At 47.8% G+C, this 24,191-nt stretch overlaps 1 protein-coding gene across 1 annotated transcript in view; it reads right to left on the reverse strand.

Annotated features, from left to right (window-relative positions):
• Nucleotides 1-24,191, reverse strand: part of LOC146812218 (protein-glutamine gamma-glutamyltransferase 6-like) — a 150,333-nt gene that overhangs the window by 20,336 nt on the left and 105,806 nt on the right. Inside the window, exons 10-11 of the mRNA XM_085619247.1 lie at nucleotides 13,090-13,419; nucleotides 9,853-10,010 (exon numbers count right to left, since the gene is read on the reverse strand). Coding sequence (XP_085475373.1) covers nucleotides 9,853-10,010; nucleotides 13,090-13,419 — 488 coding nt within the window. The remainder of the gene's footprint in view (nucleotides 1-9,852; nucleotides 10,011-13,089; nucleotides 13,420-24,191) is intronic.

Here is a 24,191-nt window from a genome sequence, read left to right on the forward strand (position 1 = left end):
CTGAATAACTCAGTCGTGATTTTCTCAGAGACCCTCTACTCATAATACTCCATAAGACGTCTGGAGTGTGTAGGGATAATATCCGCCATAGCTGAGTAGGACAAAAATCCTATGAATTAGCTGTTTGGTTTGTTCAACGTTGAAAGATACAGTGTTCCAAAATATTGTGCACCTTATCTTTGTTCCCTTGAAACTTACTCTGAAACTTTCATTAAACAATGTCCGATAGCGACACAAACACTGTGACTGGTGGGGCCGTAGCCGACCAAGTCGCAGCAGCTTTTAATCGTACAGGTTTTCAAGAAACCGACGAGGATGCTATAATCATCCCTCCAAATTTAAGGAGAGCCATCACTCTAAAACTTACAAAACATGGCTGTGAGAATTTGGCCTGGCATATGCTGTCCTCTAGTTATAGGGGACACCTTGCACCAGTCCAATTCGACTCTTAAGGCGATAGGTTAAAAGACAACCTTTAAAGAAAGCTATCCTAGTGGTAGCTGTGGAGAGCAGCCTTCAGGCTAAGTCTTGAAGGGGTGTTAAGCTTATTGTTTTACCATGGATAACCTCTTGAATGACCAAATGAAAGAGTAGTCCACACAGGTAAATATTCAAAATATATGTATTTATTCTAAGAACAAATCCCACTAGTCTCTTTATGAGGCTGGAGGTAAAGATACAATTCAATAAAGCATTAATAGTTACAATAAATAGCACTGGAATCATAGGGCCCCAGGGGGGGACCAAACCATATATTAAAAAAGTGGTATAAGAACCAAGACAGTTCTGCAGACAGTGCCTAGGGCACTTAGGGTCGCTGGCCCCTTATGAAACCACCCAAGGTAGTGAGGAAGGGGACCCACGGGAGACGTGTGCAGCGTTTAAACTACAGTCAGGATCTCTATTAAACCCTATGGGAAATGTCGCGGTTGGAAATTGCAAGAATCTAGACACTTCTAGCAGGAGTTAGAGTTCAGGAGTTTTAAGTTAAGCTCTTGGAGGGCCCACACCCACGACGGTACAGAGGTACCACTGTTACCTGCCCCAGGGAAGCCGGGTGCAGAGGTCGTTTTCGATGTCGGGTTGCGATCTCGTTTTCAATGGAAAAAGGTGAAGAACTGCTGCTGGCGTGAAGCGTCGTCGATGTCGTGCAGATTGAAGATGTAGATCTTGAAGGAAAGGACCTGAAAGCAGAGGGGACAGAGTCTGGGTCACTAGCCAGGGACCAGGGAGCTCAGGAGAAAGAGCCCTTCAATGTCGGGTGCTTCCAGGTTGAAGATGGGTAGCTTGGATCAGCAGCCAAGGGGTCCAGGGGGCTTCAAGGAAGACCAGCTGCTGAAGGGCGACTGTCCCATAAAGGATGAAGGCTGCTGCGGTGTTAGTGTCTGGATTGGATCCACTAAGCCTTGGCAACCGCAACCCATGCAAGAATCAAGAAACAGCTACTGGTGCAGACCCACAAGGTCTGAGTGAGGTCTCCAGCAAGGAGACAGTAGAGCAGGCCTGGAGCTACCAGGGGAGCTCTTGGAAGTGAAGATTGACTTCCGCTAGGGCCCACCAGTCGAGAGACAAGGGACCACAGGAGGCAGCAATTTGGCGTGTGTAAAGATGTGCCCATGGGTTGCCGGAGCGGGCTAGGGAATCGTTCTTTGGCACAGATGATGCTGAGAGGTTGGCTCAATACTGGGCCAAAGCATGACTTCCCCACTGGTCGGGTTCATGTGCTGTGCAAGAGGTGGCTGGTGTCCTGGGGTATTGGGGATCTCAGCACCCACGGGGTCCACGGTGCTCAGCCTTGCTGTGCACACTCACTGGCCTCTGGGATGCTTGGAAACCCACCTCAGGGTAGGCAGAAGTCTTCGATGTCCATAGGAGCAGTGGAGTTCCAACCGGGTCACTTGCAGTGTTTCAGGTGCCTGCCAAGCAGGGGGGTAACTCCTTTACCCCAAGGGAGATATCTTCATTCAGCTGTGCGGCAGCTCGTCGAAGGTTCAAGTCTTTGAAGTCCAAGATTAGTCTGAGGCTCTGGGGACCCTGCACCCACCTTTATCCAGAGATTAGGGGAGTGTCTGAATCAGAGCCCACCAATGAGAGTTCAGGTGGGAAAGGGTGGCAACACCCTCTCCCCTTTGAGTGTTTTCCCGCCTGGGCAGGGGACAGGATGCCCCTGAACTGGTTCTAGGTGGTGTATGCAGAAGTAGGCACTGGAGATGCCTACGTGCACGTTTGAAAGACATCCTATGGTGCACCCACCCAGTTCCAATCCACATAGTCTGTCTGGGGAGGTGGGGACAACTCCCTGCAACAAGATCCCTATTGTCCAGCTGCCGTGGCTGGAGTTCTGCCCAGCAACAGGCATCCAGAGTCGCGTGGGTGGCGGGTAGCATCCATTTTGTACTACGTGTGCACTTTTAAAATGGTGTCTAAAATCTGCCGCTTTTACCATATCACCCCTCTAGCAGGGGGGAATCATGCCCTCACTCCCATGGCTGGATTGGGGGTATGATTCCACGATGTTTGACACCAAACATGACATGTTTCTGTGCAGCCACTCTCAAGTTATCACGCTATCGCGATTACTTATAATGCAGTTAAGAGTATATGGTACGGCTGCACTACAAACAACCTCACAATAGTTTTAACGAAAGTTGCAGAGGGGCCCTACTCAGGTAGGGGTTCCCCCTCACATATATCTCAGCACCCTGCCTTGTAGGATTAGCAAGGCCTGCCTTAGGGGTGACCTATGAGGATATATGTCTTGTATGTAAGTGGGATACAGGGTACCTATATCCCTGTAAGGGGTGCAAGCACCACCTTACCCAGACTACAGTAGTGGTCTGGTGGTGTCAGTTTATATGGCTGTCCCAGGGGTGGCACAATAAGTGCTGCAGCCCCTGGTAGGCCTCTGAGGGACCCATGCCCTGGGTACCTAGGGTACCATCTACAAGGGGCTAATAGGGTGTCCTCAGTATCCACTTGGTATGTACCTAGGGTACTCACATCAGTTTAGAGAGGAAGCAGATAGGCTGAGGCCCTGGATAGCAGGCCCACAGTCTGGCTAGAGTCAGAAAACAGTCAAAACATCAGCAAAAAGTTGGGGGCAACTATGCAGTCGATGCAACTCTCCTACAATGGCCTAACACCAAGAGGTGGGAGAGCAGTTTTTGTGATAGAGGCACATGAATCTCACCAGACAGAGGTATTCTATTCATGGATAGTATTCCCAGAATCAAATCCAGTAACTAAAACGTTTCACTTCTACAAAGAAGATGAACCACCTGAGGAATATATTCCTTTCAAGGATATTGAAATTCCACTCACATATCAGGAGCATGAACTCTGGTTTAAAGGCACCCTAAAACACTACAATCACATTACCAGGCTCGGTCCACTAGGTAGACCAGGAGCAACATGGACGATTTTAGCCGGCTACACACCTGACCCTGAAATTGAATCAATGTGGACGAGGAATTACTTAATAACATATAAAAGCTAATAGAAATCTACAGTTAAAACACTCCTATCTCTTCTAAAAAGAAGTGGGAAAATAGCAAACAGCATTCCAAAGAGAAGCGTTCTCAATCCCGAGGTAGGTCTCCACAAAAGGAGCCCTCTGAAAGGAGGTACAACCTCAGCAATAGGGATAATTTGAGAAAACCTGACAGGTATCAAGATACTGATACATGTTCCTCTTGTACGTTTCAGATATCATCACAGACATCCGAAAGAAGAGGACGGTCAGAGAACAAAGAAGAACGCATGAAGTCCAAAGATGATCAACTTGTTCAGAAACACAAACAAAAACCTCAATTCTCCAAAAAAGAAGGTAGCAGGTTTGAAGATCAGACATGCCGAGGATACTGAGAACACAACTCAAGAACGGAGACTGGGCTCAGACAATGTTGGACAGCGCAGCAGAAGTTACAGTAGCTCCCCGGAACCTGCAGGGACTTCTGGAGACAGTGGACTTGAATGAGGACATTCAAGTTGAAACTGCAGACACCAGGGTTAGTTCTCCGCATAGGTTATATGAAATAACACTCCGGATGGAGGAAGATATACCAAGAAAAGTGAAAGCACTCTTTTGGGAGCGACTTTCAAAGGGTTATGATATACTTCTAGCAGAACAAGACTGGCCACCAGAATTTGTCAGGGAGTGCCCACATGGCGAAGACATCATTATGCCAGCCTTCTCTAACGATGTACCAGTACATTTAAAATATACTTATGCCAGGAAATGGGCAGTGGCCCAGACCTCAGAATTATACAAGAATCATGTAGGATGGTATGAGAACTCATCTCACCACAAAATCCAGTTAAAAAATCAGCGAACTGCACAAAGGCAGTACCCAGTTAAGCAAGAAGCTAATAAAACAAGTCAGGGAGATCTTAGATCAACTTGAATACCAGGGGGTGATTGAAACATGCACCTCATCAATGAACAATCCTTTGTTTCCTGTCTCCAAACCAAACAATACATAATGTCTAGTTTTGGATTACAGACACCTAAACTCTTGTTGTAAAACATTTGCCGTGCAAAATGCACACAGTACAGCATTAATGAATAACATTGTGCGTAAAAAGTACAAAACCACATTAGACATTGCAAATGGTTTCTTTTGTCATAATATTGCACCTGAAAGTAGATATTTGACCGCTTTCTCAATAATGGGGAACCAGGGTCAATTTTGTCGACTCCCACAGGGGTTCAAAAACAGCCCAGGTTTATTCTCAGAAAGGGTAACAGAGTTACTACAAATTTATGATGACGAGGCATTGTCATATGTCGATGATATATATCCGACAGACGGTGACCTGGACAGACACTTGAACAGGGTGAACACCATTATATTGGGCTTTGCTTCTGAGGGTTACAAATTAAACTTTAAAAAATCCAGAATTGCCCATCTCAACGTCCCTTTCCTAGGATATGAACTTTCAAGTGAAGGCAAAAGCCTGGCAGCCAACTTTTTAGAAAAGTGTGCACTGCTCCAACCTCCAAAAACGCTGAAAAACTTTCAGTCGATTCTAGGTTTCCTGAATTTTGGAAGAACATACATTCTAAACTACGTAGAGAGGGCTAAACCTCTCTAAGAATTAATCAAACCTAATTTCAAAGCCACAACTAGAACACAAGAACACACAGTAATTCTGCGTTCACTTCAAACAGACATGTTAGCAACAAAACACTTGCAAACACTCGTAAACGTACGCAACTTAGTGATCCGAATCATTCCGGGTCAATGCGAATTCACCTACTTAACTTTTAACGAAGGTGAAAAAGTACCAATTGCATACAAATCACACTTGTATACACAAGCAGAAATGAAATTCATTTCAACGGAAAAGATTCTGACAGCAGTTCAAACCGCTGTAGCAAAAGAAAGAGCCCTAGCACAGGGCAAACGCATTATGATTGTAACTCCTGAACCAGTCTTAGAGACAGTTACTAAAGCTAGCATTCCGAATGCAAAAGCTTTACATCCAAGATGGATACAATGGGTTAATTCACTTGCTGCAACCGATGTTGAATATGTTTTTGATCCTTCTTTAAAAACACAAGCATTCCTGCAATACGAACACAAATGTCCTCTGCCAACTGAAATTCTCACTCTTGATCAGCACAATTGTATAATTTATACTGACGGATCTGCACAACCCACTACGGAGACTAAACAAGCTTACAGTGCAGCATGCACGATGGTTAAAGGTCGTATGCGTGATGTCAAATTCAGACCAATGGTCACAAAAACACAATCTCTAGGAGATTGTACAGCTCAGCGAGCTGAACTACAAGCATTTAAAATGGCACTTGAAAACACGAATCGCGAACTCCCCACACTCATAGTGTGCGATTCTTTTTATTGTGTTCAATCATACAATGAATATTTACAGAATTGGCTTCAAAATGGTTTCAAAGATGCAAAAGATGGCACAATCAAGCATAAAATGCTTTGGGAACAAGTAGTTCAGTTACGAAACGGACTACAAAACACTCATGTGATACACACGCTGAGTCATCAACACAATGACGTTCACGTGGTTCAGTGACTTAATATCGAGAGACAAAATGTCGACTACACAAAAAATCGACGCCAAAATATAGAAAGACAGAATATCGACTCCCTATCTACAAACAGGTAAGTACTAAAATATCGATTCCAAAATATAGAATGTTAAAATATAGTTAGCTAAAATATCGAATTTTTTAAATGTATTAAAAATAAAATAAAAGTAATTAAATATTAAAAACAATTAAATAAAACATACATAATATAATATAAAAAAGCTTAAAATGTAGACATAATAAAAGTAATGTAAAAAAAGTAGAGATTTTGTTGGATAGTGAGAGCGTAAAAATTACTATTCCCACTCCAGTGAGTGCAAAAGTAGGGAAAGCGTTGGATAGCTTAGGGGTAAAATTTACTATTCCCACTCCAGTGAGTGCAAAAGTAGAGAAAACTGTAGATAGCGTAGGGGTAAGAATTACTATTCCCACTCCAAAGAGTGCAACAGTAGGGAAAGCGTTGCATAGCGGGAGGATACAATTTACTATTCCCACTCCAGAGAGTGCAACAGTAAGGAAAGCGTTGGATAGCAAGAAGGGAAAAATTACTATTCCCACTCCAGTGAGTGCAACAGTAGGGAAAGCGTTGGATAGCGTAGCGGTACAAATTACTATTCCCATCCCACACACAAGTAATTAAGTTTAATGTACTCGATAGAGACATACTGACCTTAGTCCTATGTCAAAACTATAGTGTACATTATTCCAATGTGCAGAGCCTATCAGGGATATAGGAACTACACTACAACTTCAGTGAACCTCAGAGGTTTGAAGTCAGCACGCTACACTGAACCCTAGAGCTTAGAAGTCAGCACACTGCACTGGACCCAAGAGATTCGAAATTAGCACACTGCACTAGGCCCTGGAGATTCAAAGTCAGCACACTGCACTGGGCCCTAGAGATTCAAAGTCAGCACACTTCACTGAACCCTAGAGATTCGAAGTCAGCAGACTGCACTGAACCCCAGAGCATCGAAGTCAGCACACTGCACTGGACCGTAGAGATTCGAAGTCAGCACAATGCACTGGGACCTAGAGATTAAAAGTCAGCACACTCACTGCGCTCTAGAGATTCAAAGTCAGCACACTGCACTGGACGCTAGAGGTTTGAAGTCAGCACACTGCACTGGGCAATAGAGATTCAAAGTCAGCACACTGCACTGAACCATAGAGATTTGAAGTCAGCAGACTGCACTGGACCCCAGAGCTTCGAAGTCAGCACACTGCACTGGACCGTAGAGATTCAAAGTCAGCAGACTGCACTGGACCCCAGAGCTTCGAAGACAGCACACTGCAAAGGACCGTAGAGATTCGAAGTCAGCACACTGCACTGGGCCCTATAAATTTGAAGTCAGCACACTGCTCTGGGCCCAAGAGATTCAAAGACAGCAGACTGCACTGGACGCTAGAGGTTTGAAGTCAGCACACTGCACTGGGCAATAGAGATTCAAAGTCAGCATACTGCACTGAACCCTAGAGATTCGAAGTCAGCACACTGCACTGAACCCTAGAGATTCAAAGTCAGCACACCGCACTTGACCCTAGAAATTCGAAGTCAGCACACTGCACTGGGCCCTGGAGATTCGAAGTCAGCACACTGCACTGAACCCTAGAGATTCGAAGTCAGCACACTGCACTGGATCCTAGAGCTTCAAAGTCAGCACACTACACTGAACCCTGGGGGGCATATCTCAAGGCAACTACAATTAGAAAATCACAACAGACAAACAAGTAACAACTAGGAATGTGTTGAATGTACATTTCACTTGCATGGTTGGTATAAGTTAATGTAATTACTTCACTACTTTTGAAGTTTGCGGACTCCACACAACTTAACTTGCACTGGATGATGCTTCCATGAAAACATTTGTATGGCTTAATTTCTGATTTAAAATGAAGTTTTTCTTGAATTTCCCGTACAAACAGGTGGAAATTTAGGGCACTATTAACCACCTTTTTAAAAATGTGATAGTGTTGACAAAGTTAACCAAGTTTAAAAAAAACTTTGGGCCTTATATACATGAAAGCGACTCAGCGCAGCGCTGCAAGCCATTTTGCTGTGCCTCACTGAGTCACTTTCAAAGCACAGGGATGCGTCATATCTACAACGATATGATGGTGTGCTCCCCCCTGTGCTGGTGCTCAATTGGCTGCCATGAACCAATGAAGGCAGCCTTGCAACATGGTGCAAGGGTGCCTGCATTGTGGGTATGATTGTTTTTGTGCAAGAAGGGACACCTTCCTGCACAAAAACAATCAGGAGAGGTGTTTTCCTCTTTCTATGTGTGCTGCAGAATGCATCATGCATAGAAAGAGGAAAAACCGAGGAGAAATGAAAACAATTCTCCTTGTTGCACCTTCCTGTGCCTCCCCTGGGGAGACATAGGTTTCTAACACATTCCCAGGTTTACGAAAGGTTGTAAATCTGGGAATGTGGCTGAATCCATGGGTGTTGCATGGGAACACCCACAGCAACACCCATGGCACGCCCCTTTTCCGCAAAGTGCTGCGTGAACAAGGGCCATATTTACAAGGACACGAAAAGCCACTCAGGGTGGCTTTACGTGTCCTTGTAAATATGGGGCAGCAAAATGCGCTGTTGGTGCGTCACAAAAAGTGATGTACCAGCGGAGCAAGAGGCTTGTAGATAAGCCCCTTTGTGTTTTTGGGAGGTTCGGAGACGGCTTACTTAGCACACTGCTGCATATGATAAAGTGTTATTGCAGCTATAGCTATAACATATTGTACACTTCATCAGATGAACAAGAAAGGGTGGAGGAGGGAAAATAAACAAGTGTAAGCCCAGTGCCCATGAAACTCACACTGTTATCACTGCTTGCCTATTGCTACCCTGTTGTTGTTCTACAAACATTCTACTTCTGCATGAGCTTGACAGTCTTTTTCATACTGATGCAGTCGTTCATAGGTCTGGCTGAAGGGAGATTTTGCTTTTGCATCAGCATAAAGCATTTATATTAATGGACTCCATGCTAACACATATGCTAAAGGCTGAAAGGGTGAGCCGGCCAAGGTATTTGATCTGGGTTCCAATTCATGACTAGTGTGTCTTATTGTTAAGATAGATTAAATGGTACACCCACAGGATAGGTCTTTTTGGCATTTATTTGGTGCAGTAGTAACTGTCCTTCTACTTTGTGAACAGTTAACTGGACTCCTGAGCACACCATTTGAGGCACATTGGGGATTGCATTTATTTGTTTCACAATGGTGGAATGTGGTCAATTTTTATAGCTTTCCCATGTAGTTTATTTAACATGCAAATATTAACCACCACCAACAGACTCTCAGGGGTCTAATGTTGGTTGGTGGAGTTCCTCAATTCAGGAAGAACCTCAAGACTTGGCTCGTTGACTGAACTGCAGAACCCCTTAGCCCAGAGCCTTGAGACCCTTACGGGTGATTAGTTGTGCTCTACAAAAACCCTGATTGGTTGCTTATGGTGCAATCCCTGCTAAAAATTAATTTATCTGGGGATTCTTTAATTTAACGTTCATTTTGTTTTGAGATGGGACTTCTTTTAGGTTGGATAATCACCTCATCACCATATCCCAACATAGGGCCTGTTGTAGAGATTGGTAAGTAGGATACTAGGTCACAAATTAGACGAATAACCCATTCTCCTTGTTACAAGTGCATTATATCCTATGACTCTTATAATGAGGCGGACGGGAAATCTTCATAAATGTGATGGAGTTCCCGTCTGCAAACTCTAGATCAGGCCCATAATCTTCACAATGGGAACTTCAGGATGCAAAGTAACTTACCTTAATGTTAATGGAGGGACTCTTCAGGGTGATGGTCTGACTAGCCATCACTTTGCCCCCTTGACCGACATTGCACAGCGCGGACACTTCAATTACATTATCATCCGTTAAAGATAGCTTGTACTGCGCATATAGAATATTCACTGGAAGCTCCTTTTCTGCAAAAGTGAAATAGACCATCAGTTAGTACCTAGCATTATTTTATCATATCTAACAGGAGGGGACGTGCTATATAATATTATCTGAAAAACAGCTTGCGACTGGGTGAAACTTGACTGTAGACATGCACATTTATATTAATCCTTTCAAGTATCCCACTGATGTTGGTGCATAACACTGACACGAACAAAAACCAAGTCTCTCACTGCAGATATTGTTTCAATAGTTCCCTTAAGTCCAAAAAAGATCTGCTTAACCCGCTGTTTGTGCACACTTGTCCCATGCTTGACAGTCACCTTAAACATTTGTTCATGATTTCATAGCCCATTGTTACTCACGTCCCCATTCCCTAGTTTTGGACTGGCTATCTGACTATCGGACATTCCATGAGAGGCAGAACCTTACCAGCCTATAGAGGGTTTTTGGGGCATGAAGCCTGGGCTCATGCACAATTTCCCAACAGGGCAGTGTAATGGGGACCAGCCACCAGAACCACCCACAAAAAGAATCAAACACTTACATTCAAAGTCAGTGGGGTATGCAGACTTTCTGCTACTTTTGTATTTGTTGACAGACATTTTGCTGCCTTCACTGCAGCACCTAATTAAATGCACTGCAGTTGAAGGTAGCAAAATGCCTGTGGGCAGTGTCGGGAGGGTGAAGAAGACATAGGAAGGTGGGGGAAGACACCCCGTAAAGAAAACAAAAAGAAAAAAATGACAAGTGCTGCGGGGCAAACACCACCATTGAGAGTGTGTTAGTATTTGCCATGGAACCCCGACCTGGGGCAAAGTAATGCAACACAGGGTTTTAGGCTGTGTTGGGCTGCTTGGGTTTCTCAAGCCACTCAGGGAAATGCAAGGGGTCCTTGCATGGCTTGATAAATCGCATCTGAAGGGTTGCAGCGCTTTCACCTCCCATGGCATGGTGCAAAAATAAGAAAACCCCGTTGATAAATATATTACACTAAGGTCCAGATTTACAAACAGTTTGCACTGTATTTGAGTTAAAAACATTACACAAAACAAATCAAAATTATTTTTTATTTACTTTCCAGCACACAAAACTTTCCTTGCACTGGAAAGCTTCCTAAAAGTAATGCAAAGCAGCACAAAGCACTGCTGTGCATTACTCAGCGTCAAGAAGGCGTTACAAGGGTGGTATATGGGGTTTCCTATGCAGTCACACATGCTTTTTGACGCAAACCTGTCTACAAAGAATAGGAGACAGGGTTTTGCATCAAAAATTACCACCACTTCAATGCAGGTGTTGAAAAGAGAAAGGTTTTCATTTCTTCTCTAATTTCTGACTTTGCATGTGTGCTGCACTGTACAACACACATACATAGTAGGAAAAGTTTTAAAAGTTGTCAAAGAACTTCCAGTACAAAACCTGTGCTAGACTCAGTCATACACCCTTACACTATGGGGCAAAGGTGTGTACGAGGTGCTCTGGAGCAACATTATGTATCAGCGATAGGGAGGGGGAGGAGAGTTCCCTGTCTCTGTAGATATGTATCTATTCTGGTCACTCCCTGTCACACAACACAGTGCAGCATTATTGGCTGCTGCACTGTGTTGGGTGACACTTTTGTAAATTTGGCACTATGGGTCAGACTTTGAGTTTGGTGGGCAGAGTAGTGTCTGTCAGGATGGTGAAGGACATTACCTCTGCTATCCCGATGGTACTCTGCCAGCCGAATTTAAAGATGACCGCCGCCATGCAGTCATCTATGTACATTGAGAGAAACACCTTCACAGCAGTTCCTTTAAATGCACAAAATGTTTGCTGGACAGCCACCGCCATTTTGATTGCCATCCACTAAACATTAAAAAAAAATGTTTGCCAAAAACAACCCCCAAACTTCTGGAAAAAAAATAATGATCCTCAAACTCTGGAAGTTTTCTCCCTGGTCATGGTGGGGGGGTGGGGTATTGTTTTTTTCCTGCCTCTCTTTGCCAGGTTTTTCCTGTTATTGACGGATAGGAAAAACTGCCTTACACCATCCCGCCTAAATAGGGTGGATGCTGTAATGTCCGTCCTCTGACCGCAACTACTCCATTGGCCAGTAGGAAGGAGTATTCAAACAGTAGAGTCAACTGGTGCCTCACAAACGAAAATCTAAGATCCACCCTTTTCTATATGTGGTGGGAAGACCAAGGGTGCCACATTTGCAACAGAGAACACCTGTCTGACAAACTCTAAATCAGGGCCTTTATGTTTTTCATAGAACCTCCTAAGCGAGTCCTAATAGGAGACTTGGGGCTCCTTTTTAGGTCAAGGATTCGAGACGTCTTGTATAGACTTAAGTATATAATGATAGATGTATGTACTTAGTCGGCTCTAGAGAGCAGTCCTAGGACTTGTCTGCTTCCACCTAGGGACTTTTTTTCTGATCATCTGCCTCTATTTAACTTTCTTGATAGAAAATGACCAGTAGAGGTCCGTAAAATACCAGAATTGCTTTCCACTGAGGTACTTTCTTTTTTCTTCTTTTTCTGTCAACTGTCTCTATTTAACTTTTTTGATAGAAAATGACCAACAGAGGTCATTGAAATACCAGAATCACTTTAGCATTCTCTAGATTCCAGTCCATAGAAATTGTCTTCCACGAGCACCCGTAGACAATCATTTTTTCAAATCTTGTATTTTCAGTGATATGACCACCAAAGGCCCTTATTTTATATTAAAAACAGAGCTTTGGATTCTACCCTTTCCTACTGAAAGGCAAAATTTCTCTTTATGTGTTCCCATACCTGGTGTTTGGAGCTTACTTTCCCTCCATGTTAAAGAACCGTAAATGTTTTAGCACCCAGGCTAATGTGCTGCATAGCTAAATACATCTAAGGTATGCATTGCAAATGCTTGTATCCAGCTATCACTTTGCTCAGAGTTAACCTTCTGCATTCCTTGCTTTATACCTACATATATTTGGCTCAAATTATTATTTTTATTCCCTGGTTCGAGAGGAAACTAACGCTCTATTCCTTGCACCACCCTTGTTCGCTAACATGAAATGATTATGCAAATGAAAGCAAGGCCATGCATATTGTCTTGCAATGTTTGGTGAACTCATACCTTCCTCGGGACCCAGAGTGACAGCATGAGAGCTGGACATGAATGACGTCATCTCCCTTCGGGTGTAAGTGCTGCACGCCGCATCAATGTTAACTTTCACAGCCTTGGCAGAAGAAGTGTTGTTTGTCAGTTTCAAAATCAGGGTGACATCCTGACCGACCACCGGGGGATCAAACTTCATGAACTTGCAGGTAACTTCTGCCTTGGGTGCTACTGCCGGCCTCCTCGCAGCTGCACTGCCAGAGTCTCTATCTGCACTGAATGACGTAAACACCTTTCCAAAAAGTTTTGCAGTAGCCTTTTCATACACAGCTCTCTCTTCCTCAGAACCTGGTTGGAAGACAACAAAGCATTACTTTCAAACAGGTGACTCTATCAAACAGCCATTAACATTACCACCATTTAATTTCAATGAGTAATTGCTCAGGATGCCCAGCTTCCTGTAGTACAGTAGCTTGCCGCACTCCAGTGGATGGCTGACCATCTGCCTATGTTAGAAATTCACTGATGATTCTGGGTGAGCTTTGTATGTAAAGGTCGTTTTGTTGGTAGAGAAAATCAGAATCAAAAGTGAATTACCACATGGGCAAAATGGGCCGCCTGTGTGCAAATTGACTTGCCCACACCCATTTTCCCCATGCAGATGTTACAATTTGATACGCATCAGAGATGTAGATGCCCTATTATTAATTCTAATGAGTTGATATTTTTTTAAACGTTATTTACGCAGTATATTTTTGTCAGACAATATTTAGGCCACAACATTCTGGTACCATCCTGTTACAGAGCAATATCCCCTTGTCTGCACTGCAGGCCCGTTCTCCACTGCTCATGAAATGCATGAATTGTGCTCAACAAATCTGCATTTTCAGCTTTAAACTAAGTTACATAAATGAAAATGTAAGCATAGATATGACCTTTGACCTGTACACCCGGTACAGTGATCCATTCAGCATTGACTACTAACATGCACACTCCTTCTAGGGATGGGTCACTGTGGCCCTCGAACCACCATAAGACAAAACTTTCTGCAAACATGTAAATCATTGGCTCCCAATAGACACTCCAATGCGTCTGATGCAGCCTCTTTTTTAAGTCGATCCTAGGCAGCGCATGCGCTGTCTCTTCGAGACCTGCTTTAATCAGTCTGTGGGCTACAAGTCCACAATCCTTCGTCCTGTTGGCTGCCTGCATTGTCAATTGTTCATTCCTTTTTATGATTCATTTAAGGCATGTATTTGTCATGCCTCTTTTACTGTCATCCCTCTCCAAGAGCACCTGCCAAGTACAGTCTTATTCCTCAAGTTAGTTTTATAGGATTGGTTTTTGGAGCTACTTTTTTGGTTATGTGGGCTTTAAAAGGTATTCATAATGTCCAGGGCCGGACTGGGAACCAAAACCAGCCCTGGCAAAGTACTCGGCCGGCTTCCCTGGAGGCAGGGGGTGCGGCCGAGCTGTTTGCTAGGGCCAGTTTTGGACGATTGTTGTTAAAGGCGGCCGATATTGCCGTCCGGCGGTAACAAAAATGGCCCCCACCCTGGCAGCCCACCGGGGAAACGCCTGGTGCCCGCTATGGGCAGTCCGGCCCTGATAATGTCCCGGTCGCGTTGTTTATTTATTTATTTTATTTATTTCATGCGATTTTATATAGCGCGAACATTACCCGAAGGTGTCAGAGCGCTTTACAAAAGAACCAGTTGCGTTACATAAGGAGTTTGGATTGCACGAGTTACATAAGAGATACAAACAGAAAAAATTGCAAATGTACAAGTTGTAAAGAGAGGTGGCAGGGTCACTTGCGCAAGCTTATTACTTATTTCCTCATGTACAAAAAGAACAGTTTTCAAATGAGGTGCTCCAGGGAAGTGGGCTGCCACTATTGCCCACAGAAATGAACGGGAGAACCCAGTTAAAAAACCAGTGAATGCAATTTCCCAAGCACCAACGTGTGAAGAAAAGATGTATCCAATTCCTGTTGTATTCAAATCGATTTATTTCCTCAAAATTCTTCAATTTTCAAATACTCTCATCTTCAGTTATAGTCTTCAACTTGAGCCAACACGTGTTTCGTGAGAAAACGATGTTCTTACATCTCTGACTTCATCAGGGCTTCACAAATAGAATAAGAGAGTATTTAAAAACTGAAGAATTTTGAGGAAATAAATCGATTTGAATACAACAGGAATTGGATACATCTTTTCTTCACACGTTGGTGCTCGGGAAATTGAATTGACTACAAGTTGTAAAGTCATTCAAGGAAGAGATACAAACAGAGGAAAATTGCAAATGTACAAGTTGTAAAATCACTCAAGGAACAGATACAAACAGAAGAAAATTGCAAATGTACAAGTTGTAAAGTCACTCAAGGAAGAGATACAAATGGAAAAACTCAAACTCACATAGGAATGGTAGTCAGTACAAAAGTCTACTACATATACTAGTGGTTAGAGTTCTATATATACAAATAGTAAATTCACTCAGGATTACATTTTAACAGCGATTAGGCTTGGAAAATTGTATATTACATATTTACATATATACATATATTTATGAGTTACAGAAGCATGGCTCAGGCATAGGGAAAAAGCAGGCAAGAGGAGAGAAATTCAGTTGTTGTGCTGCATGCGCGCCAATTTCCCCCAATCCTGTTCCTCGCTCGCTCTATTGTGGAGGTTTCTACTGATATCAGTGCCATAGGAGACAGTGCTGGCAGCCGGTCAGAGAGAAGGTATTTTTCTATAATTCTTTTTCCTGTTGTTGCGTCTTGCTCCTATTGTTGCGTCTTCCCTGTGGAGGTTTCTCCTGATATTGGCGCCAAAGGAGATTGCAATCACAGCAGGTCAGAAAGAACGTATTTCCTGCCCCATCCTGTGTCATCTTCCTCACCATAATTTATTTGTTTAATGGGCTGCAGGCATGACAGAACATGCATGAGGCAATTATTTACTAAACTACATGGCGGACTATCGTCTCTGGTTTCACTTTTGGCGGCAGAGCGGGCTGTGATCTACTTCGCTGTTGTTAGCACGTTACCACTTTCCTTTTCTCTCAGAGACCTTGTGATCCATGTGTATTATGTAACTATTTAATTAGTATGCTGCAGGCAGGACGGAACGTGCATTAGGCATTTAATAATTAAACAACATGGCGGCCAATCATCTCTGGTTAAATTTTTGTTCGAGTGGGTAATACTAACGGGTACTTAAATAGTAGAAAAGGGCTACGCCCCTTTAGCCACTGATTACTACCCTGTTCTTTGGTGGCACATAATGTGGCTTTCACTCAAAAGTAACACTTCAGTTCCCGACATGCTGTGCTGCCATCAGGAAGCCGTGCGCAGTTTGCAAGGAGCCAGGACTGGGACCAGTTGAGACTGTTTCTTTATACTATGAGCCCCTGCTTGTGTTTTTTTTGGGGCAATGTGCTTATTTCAAGTACTGTTCACAGTTTAAGCGAGTAATTTGCCTCCCATGTTCTGAAATGCAAGTGGGTCTAATACTTGAAACCCCAAGCGCATGTTTAGGTCTTGCCTACGCAGTGCGCAAGCGTTGCTTAGGAGAGGACCTCTTGCTATCGTTTAGGACATTTGCTTAAACCGTGCATGTTTTGCATTGGTTTGTATTGGAACTCGTGCACATTTGGCGTTTCCCTTGCGGGAGCGAGCAACAGCTCAATCAGTTAGCAATTATCGCCCTGCCGCTGCTCGCTCCCATAAGGTAAATGCCAAACGTGCACGTGTGGCAAAACAACCCAATGCAAAACATGCACGCGTTTAAGCAAAAGTAAATGCTGTGCGTGTCTGGTCCCTGTTACCATGCAGAGACTGCTTGTTTCTTTTCTTTGTGAGCCACGTTCACTGCAGGCACGACTTGTTTTTCTTTATTAACGGAGCATTGCGCTTTAATGCGCTTAAATTTTTTTTTATTAACGGAGCATTGCGCTTTAATGCGCTTTTAACTTTAAATTCAGTACTGGGCAGTACAGAGCCCTCATTGCTGTGCGTGCCCTACATGAATGGATATGTGTTTGTTGTGTAGTGTGCTGTACTGAGCTGTACAGAGCCCTCATGGCTGTGCGTGCGCTACATGAACGGATATAATAGGCTCTTGCTCTGCAAGGTCTGCTGGCTGTTTGTTTAGCAAATTCATACAGCGCAAACTGAACTCAATAGTAGAGACCTTTACAAGACAACCAGTTATATTACATGAGCCACTCTCACTGCAGGCACAATGTATTTTTTTTTATTAACGGAGCATTGCGCTTTATTGCCCTTTAAATTTTAAATGCAGTACTGGGCTGTACAGAGCGATCATCATGCGTGATTAGTCAATTAATTTCCCCATGGTCCCCCTGTTTGCTAAAAACAGGGTGCTAAGGAACATTCACATGCGCTATAAGAAGGGACCACCCTGTTAAATCTGTTTCGTGTTCTATCTAATCGCCATTTATTGTTTCTAATATTCGGCCTCTTTCTGCTCTCCCATGTGCCCCCTTCGAGATCCTCCTCTCCTTCTGCATTCTGCCAGCACACTCCTACCCAATAGTCATCCACTACCACCACCACGTCCACCACCACGTCCACCACCAACAACCACTGCCAAGTCCACCACCACTATCACATCCACCACATTCACCACCACGTCCACCACCACCACCATGTCCACCACCACGTCCACCATGACCACGTCCACCACCATGTCCACCACCACCATGTCCAGCACCAACACGTCCACCACTACCAGCACCACCACCACTTACACCCCCACCACGTCCACCACCACCACGTCCACTGCCGCCACCATGTCCACCACACCATGTCCACCACCACCACGTCCACAACCACGTCTACCACCACCACCACATCCACCACCATCACCACCACGTCCACCACCACCACAACCATGTCCACCACCAAGTGCACCACCACGTCCACCACCACCTCCACCACCACGTCCACCACCACCACTGTGTCCACCACCACCATGTCCACCACCACCACCATGTCCACCACCACCACATCCACCACCACCATGTCCACCAACAAGTCCACCACCACGTCCACCAGCACCACCACCACATCCACCACCACCATATCCACCACCACCTAATCCACCACCACCACCTCCACCACCACGTACACCACCAACACATCCACCACCACCACATCCACCACCACCACCATATCCACCACCACGTCCACCATCACCACATCCACCACCACTGTGTCCACCACCACTACATCCACCACCACCACGTCCACCACCACCACCACATCCAGCAAGTCCACCACCATATCCACCACCACCACATCCACCACCACCATGTCCACCACCACAACCACCACCATGTCCACCACCACCACCACATCCACCACCACCACGTCCAACACCACCATGTCCACCACCACCACATCCACCACCGTGTCCACCACCACTACCACCATGTACACCACCACCACGTTAACAACCACCACATCCACCACCACCAATCCACTGCCACCACCACATCCACCACCACCAAGTCCACCACCATGTCCACCACCACCACGTCCACCACCATGTCCAGCACCATGTCCACCACCACCATGTCCACCACCACATCCACCACCACTATGTCCACAACCATGTCAACCACGACCACATCCACCACCCCCACATCCACCACTACCACCACATCCACCACTACCACGTCTACCACCACCACGTCCACCATCACCACCAAGTCCACCACCACCTCCACCAGCACCACCACCACCTCCACTACCACCACATCCACCACCACCGCATCCACCACCACCATGTCCACCACCACCATGTCCACCACCACCAATCCACTGCCACCACCACATCCACCACCACCACCACCAAGTCCACCACTATGTCCACCACCACCACATCCACCACCATGTCCAGCACCATGTCCACCACCACCACATCGACCACCACGTCCACCACCACTATGTCCACAACCATGTCAACCACGACCACATCCACCATGACCACATCCACCACTACCACCACATCCACCACTACCACGTCTACCACCACCACGTCCACCACCAAGTCCACCACCACATCCACCAGCACCACCACCACGTCCACTACCACCACATCCACCACCACCACATCCACCACCACCATGTCCACCACCACCATGTCCACCACCACCATGTCCACTGCCACCAATCCACTGCCACCACCACATCCACCACCACCACATCCACCACCACCACATCCACCACCACCAATCCACTGCCACCACCATCATGTCCACCACCACATCCACCACCACCATGTCCACCACCACGTCCAGTATCATGTACACCACCACCATGTCCACCACCACCATGTCCACCACCACCACCACCACATCCACCACCATATCCACCACCACTATGTCTACAACCACATCCACCACCACCACACCCACCACCACCATGTCCTCCACCACCACCACGTCCACCACCACCACATCCACCACCACCATGTCCTTCACCACCACCACCACAACCAAAACCACCACGTCCAACACATCCACCACCAGCATGGCCACCACCACCACATCCACCACCACCACCACATCCACCACCACCACACCCACCACCACCATTTCCTCCACCAGCACCACATCCACCACTACCACATCCACCGCCACCATGTCCTCCACCGCCATCACATCCACCACCACCATGTTCACCACCACCACGTCCACCACATTCACCACCACCACATCCACCACCACCACATCCACCACCACCACCACATCCACCACCACGTCCACCACCACCCACATCCACCAGAACCACCATACCCACCACAACCACCACGTCCACCACCACATCCACCATCACCATGTCTACCACCATCACCATGTCCACCACCATCACATCCACCACCACCACATCCACCACCATGTCCACCACTACCACCACGTCCACCACCAACATGTCCACCACATCCACCACCGCCACATCCACCACCACCACATCCACCACCACCACATCCACCACCACCACTGCGTACACCACCAACACATCCACCACCACCAACACGTCCACCACCACCACATCCAACACCATGTCCACCAGCACCACATTCACCACCAGCACCACTTCCACCACCATGTCCACCACCACCACCACATCCACCACTACCACCACCACATCCACCACCACATCTACCACCACCACCATGTCCACCACCACCACATACACAATCACCACCATGTCTACCACCACCACCACAATGTCCACCACCACCATGTCTACCACCACCACCACCATGTCCACCACCACCATGGCCACCACCATGTCCACTGCCACATCCACCACCACCACGACCATCACCACTATGTCCACCACCACATCCACCACCACCACCAGGTCCACCACCACCACCACCGCTTCCACCACCACCACGTCCACCACCACCACCAGGTCCACCGCCATATGCACCACCACCATGTCCACCACATCCACCACCACCATGTCCACCACCACATCCACCACCACCACATCCAACACCACCACACCCACCACCATGTCCTCCACCACATCCACCACTACCATGTCCTTCACCACCACCACCACATCCAAAACCAACATGTCCAACACATCCACCACCAGCACGTCCACCACCACCACATCCACCACAACCACCACGTCCACCACCACCACATCCTCCACCACCACCACATCCACCACCACCAGATCCACCACCACCACACCCACCACCACCATGCCCTCCACCACCATCACATCCAACACTACCACATCCACCGCCACCATGTCCTCCGCCCCACCACATCCACCACCACCATGTCCACTGTCCACCACCACCATGTCCACCACATCCACCACCACCACGTCCACCACCACCACATCCACCACCACCACCATGTCCACCACCACCATGTCCACCACCACCCACATCCACCACCTCCACCATGTCCACCACAACCACCACGTCCACCACCACGTCCACCACCACGTCCACCACCACCATGTCCTCCACCAGCACCACATCCACCAGCACCACATCCACAACCACCATGCCCACCACATCCACCACCACCATGTCTACCACCACCACATCCGCCACCACCACGTCCACCACCACGTCCACCACCACCCACATCTACCACCTCCACCATTTCCACCACATCCCCCACGTCCACCACCACCACCACATCCACCATCTCCACAACCACCACGTCCACCACTGCATCCACCACCACCTACACATCCACCACCAACACCACATCCTCTACATCCACCACCATGTCCACCACCACCACGTCCACCACCATCATGTCCACCACCACCACGATCACCACTACCATCACCACCACCACATCCACCACCACCACCACGTCCACCACCACCACCACATCCACCACCACCACATACACCACTACCACATCTACTGCCGCCACCACAATGTCCACCACCACCATATCCACCGCCAACACCACCACCACATCCACCACCACTATGTCCACCACCACGTCTACCACCATGGCCACCACTACCATGTCTAGCACCACATCCACCACCACCACGTCCACCACCACTACATCCACCACCACATTCACCACCATCACTACATCCACCACCAACACATCCACCACCACCATGTCCACCACCTCCACCATGTCCACCACCATGTGCACCACCACCACTTCCACCACAACCACATCCACCACCACCATGTCCACCACCACATCCACCACCACCACGTCCACAACCACCATATCAACTCACCACCACATCCACCACCACCAAGTCCACCACCATGTCCACCATCATCACCACCACATCCACCACCACCATGTCCACCACCACGTCCACCACCAACACATCCACCACCATGTCCACCGCCACCACGCCCACCACCACCACCACGTCCACCACCACCACGTCCACCAGCACCACAACCACCACATCCACCACCACATCCACCACTACCACATATACCACCATGTCAACCACCACCATGTGCACCACCCACCACCACCACAGCCACCAGCACCACATCCAGCACCACATCCACCACCACCACCATATCCACCACCACCACCATATCCACAACAACGTCCACCACATCCACCACCAGGTCCACCACCACCATGTCCACCACCACCATGTACACCACCACCACGTCCTCCACCACCACTATGTCCACCACCACCATGTCCACCACCACATCCACCACCACCACATCCACCACCACCACCACATTCACCACCACCATGACCACCACCACCACATCCACCACCACGTCCACCACCACCATGCCCACCACCACATCCACCACCACCATGTCCACCACCATGTCCTCTACTCCCACCACATCCACCACCACCACATCCACCACACCCACCACCACATCCACCATCACCACGTCTAACACCACCACCATGTTCACCACCATCACATCCACCACCACCATGTCCACTACCATGTCCACCACCACCACCATGTCCACCACATCCACTGCCACCACCACCACGTCCACCACCACCACCACCACGTCCACCACCACCCCGCATCCACCACCACCAAGTCCACCACCATGTCCACCATCATCACCACCACATCCACCACCACCATGTCCACCACCACGTCCACCACCAACACATCCACCACCATGTCCACCGCCACCACGCCCACCACCACCACGTCCACCACCACCACGTCTACCAGCACCACAACCACCACATCCACCACCACATCCACCACTACCACATATATCACCATGTCAACCACCACCATGTGCACCACCCATCACCACCACAGCCACCAGCACCACATCCAGCACCACATCCACCACCACCACCATATCCACCACCACCACCATATCCACAACAACGTCCACCACATCCACCACCAGGTCCACCACCACCATGTCCACCACCACCATGTACACCACCACCACGTCCTCCACCACCACTATGTCCACCACCACCATGTCCACCACCACATCCACCACCACCACATCCACCACCACCACCACATTCACCACCACTATGACCACCACCACCACATCCACCACCACGTCCACCACCACCATGCCCACCACCACATCCACCACCACCATGTCCTCTACTCCCACCACATCCACCACCACCACATCCACCACACCCACCACCACATCCACCATCACCACGTCTAACACCACCACCATGTTCACCACCATCACATCCACCACCACCATGTCCACTACCATGTCCACCACCACCACCATGTCCACCACATCCACTGCCACCACCACCACGTCTACCACCACCACCACCACGTCCACCACCACCCTGCATCCACCACCAACACGTCCACCACCACCACTACCACATCCACCACTACCACATGACCCACCACCACATCCACCACCACGTCCACCACCACCTCATCCACCACCACGTCCACCACCAACATGTCCACCACCACCAACACATCCACCACCACCACGTCCACCACCACCACATCCACCGCGTCCACCACAAGCACCACATCTTCCACCACGTCCAGTACCACCACAATGTCCACATCCACCTCCACCACCATGTCCACCACCATCATGTCCACCACCACTATGTCTACCACTACCACCACCACAACCACATCCACCACCACCACTACATCCACCAACACCACCAAGTCCACCATCACCACATACACCACCACCACATCCACCACCACAATGTCCACCACCACCACGTCCACTGCCAACACCACCACCACGTCCACCACCACCATGTCCACTACCACGTCTACCACCACCATGGCTACCACCACCATGACCACCACCATGTCCACCACCACCACGTCCACCACCACTACATCCACCACCACATCCACCACCACCACCACGTATACCACCACATCCACCACCACCACCGATTCTACCACCACCATGTACACCACCATGTGCACCACCACCATGTCCACCACCACCATGTCCACCACCACGTCCTCTACCACCACCACATCCACCACCACCACTACACCCACCACCATGTCCTCCACCACCACCACGTCCACCACCACCACATCCACCACCACGTCCACCACCACCACATCCACCACCACCACATCCACCACATCC

Source organism: Triturus cristatus, chromosome 7, assembly GCF_964204655.1.
Source record: "Triturus cristatus chromosome 7, aTriCri1.1, whole genome shotgun sequence".
NCBI lineage: Eukaryota > Metazoa > Chordata > Amphibia > Caudata > Salamandridae > Triturus > Triturus cristatus.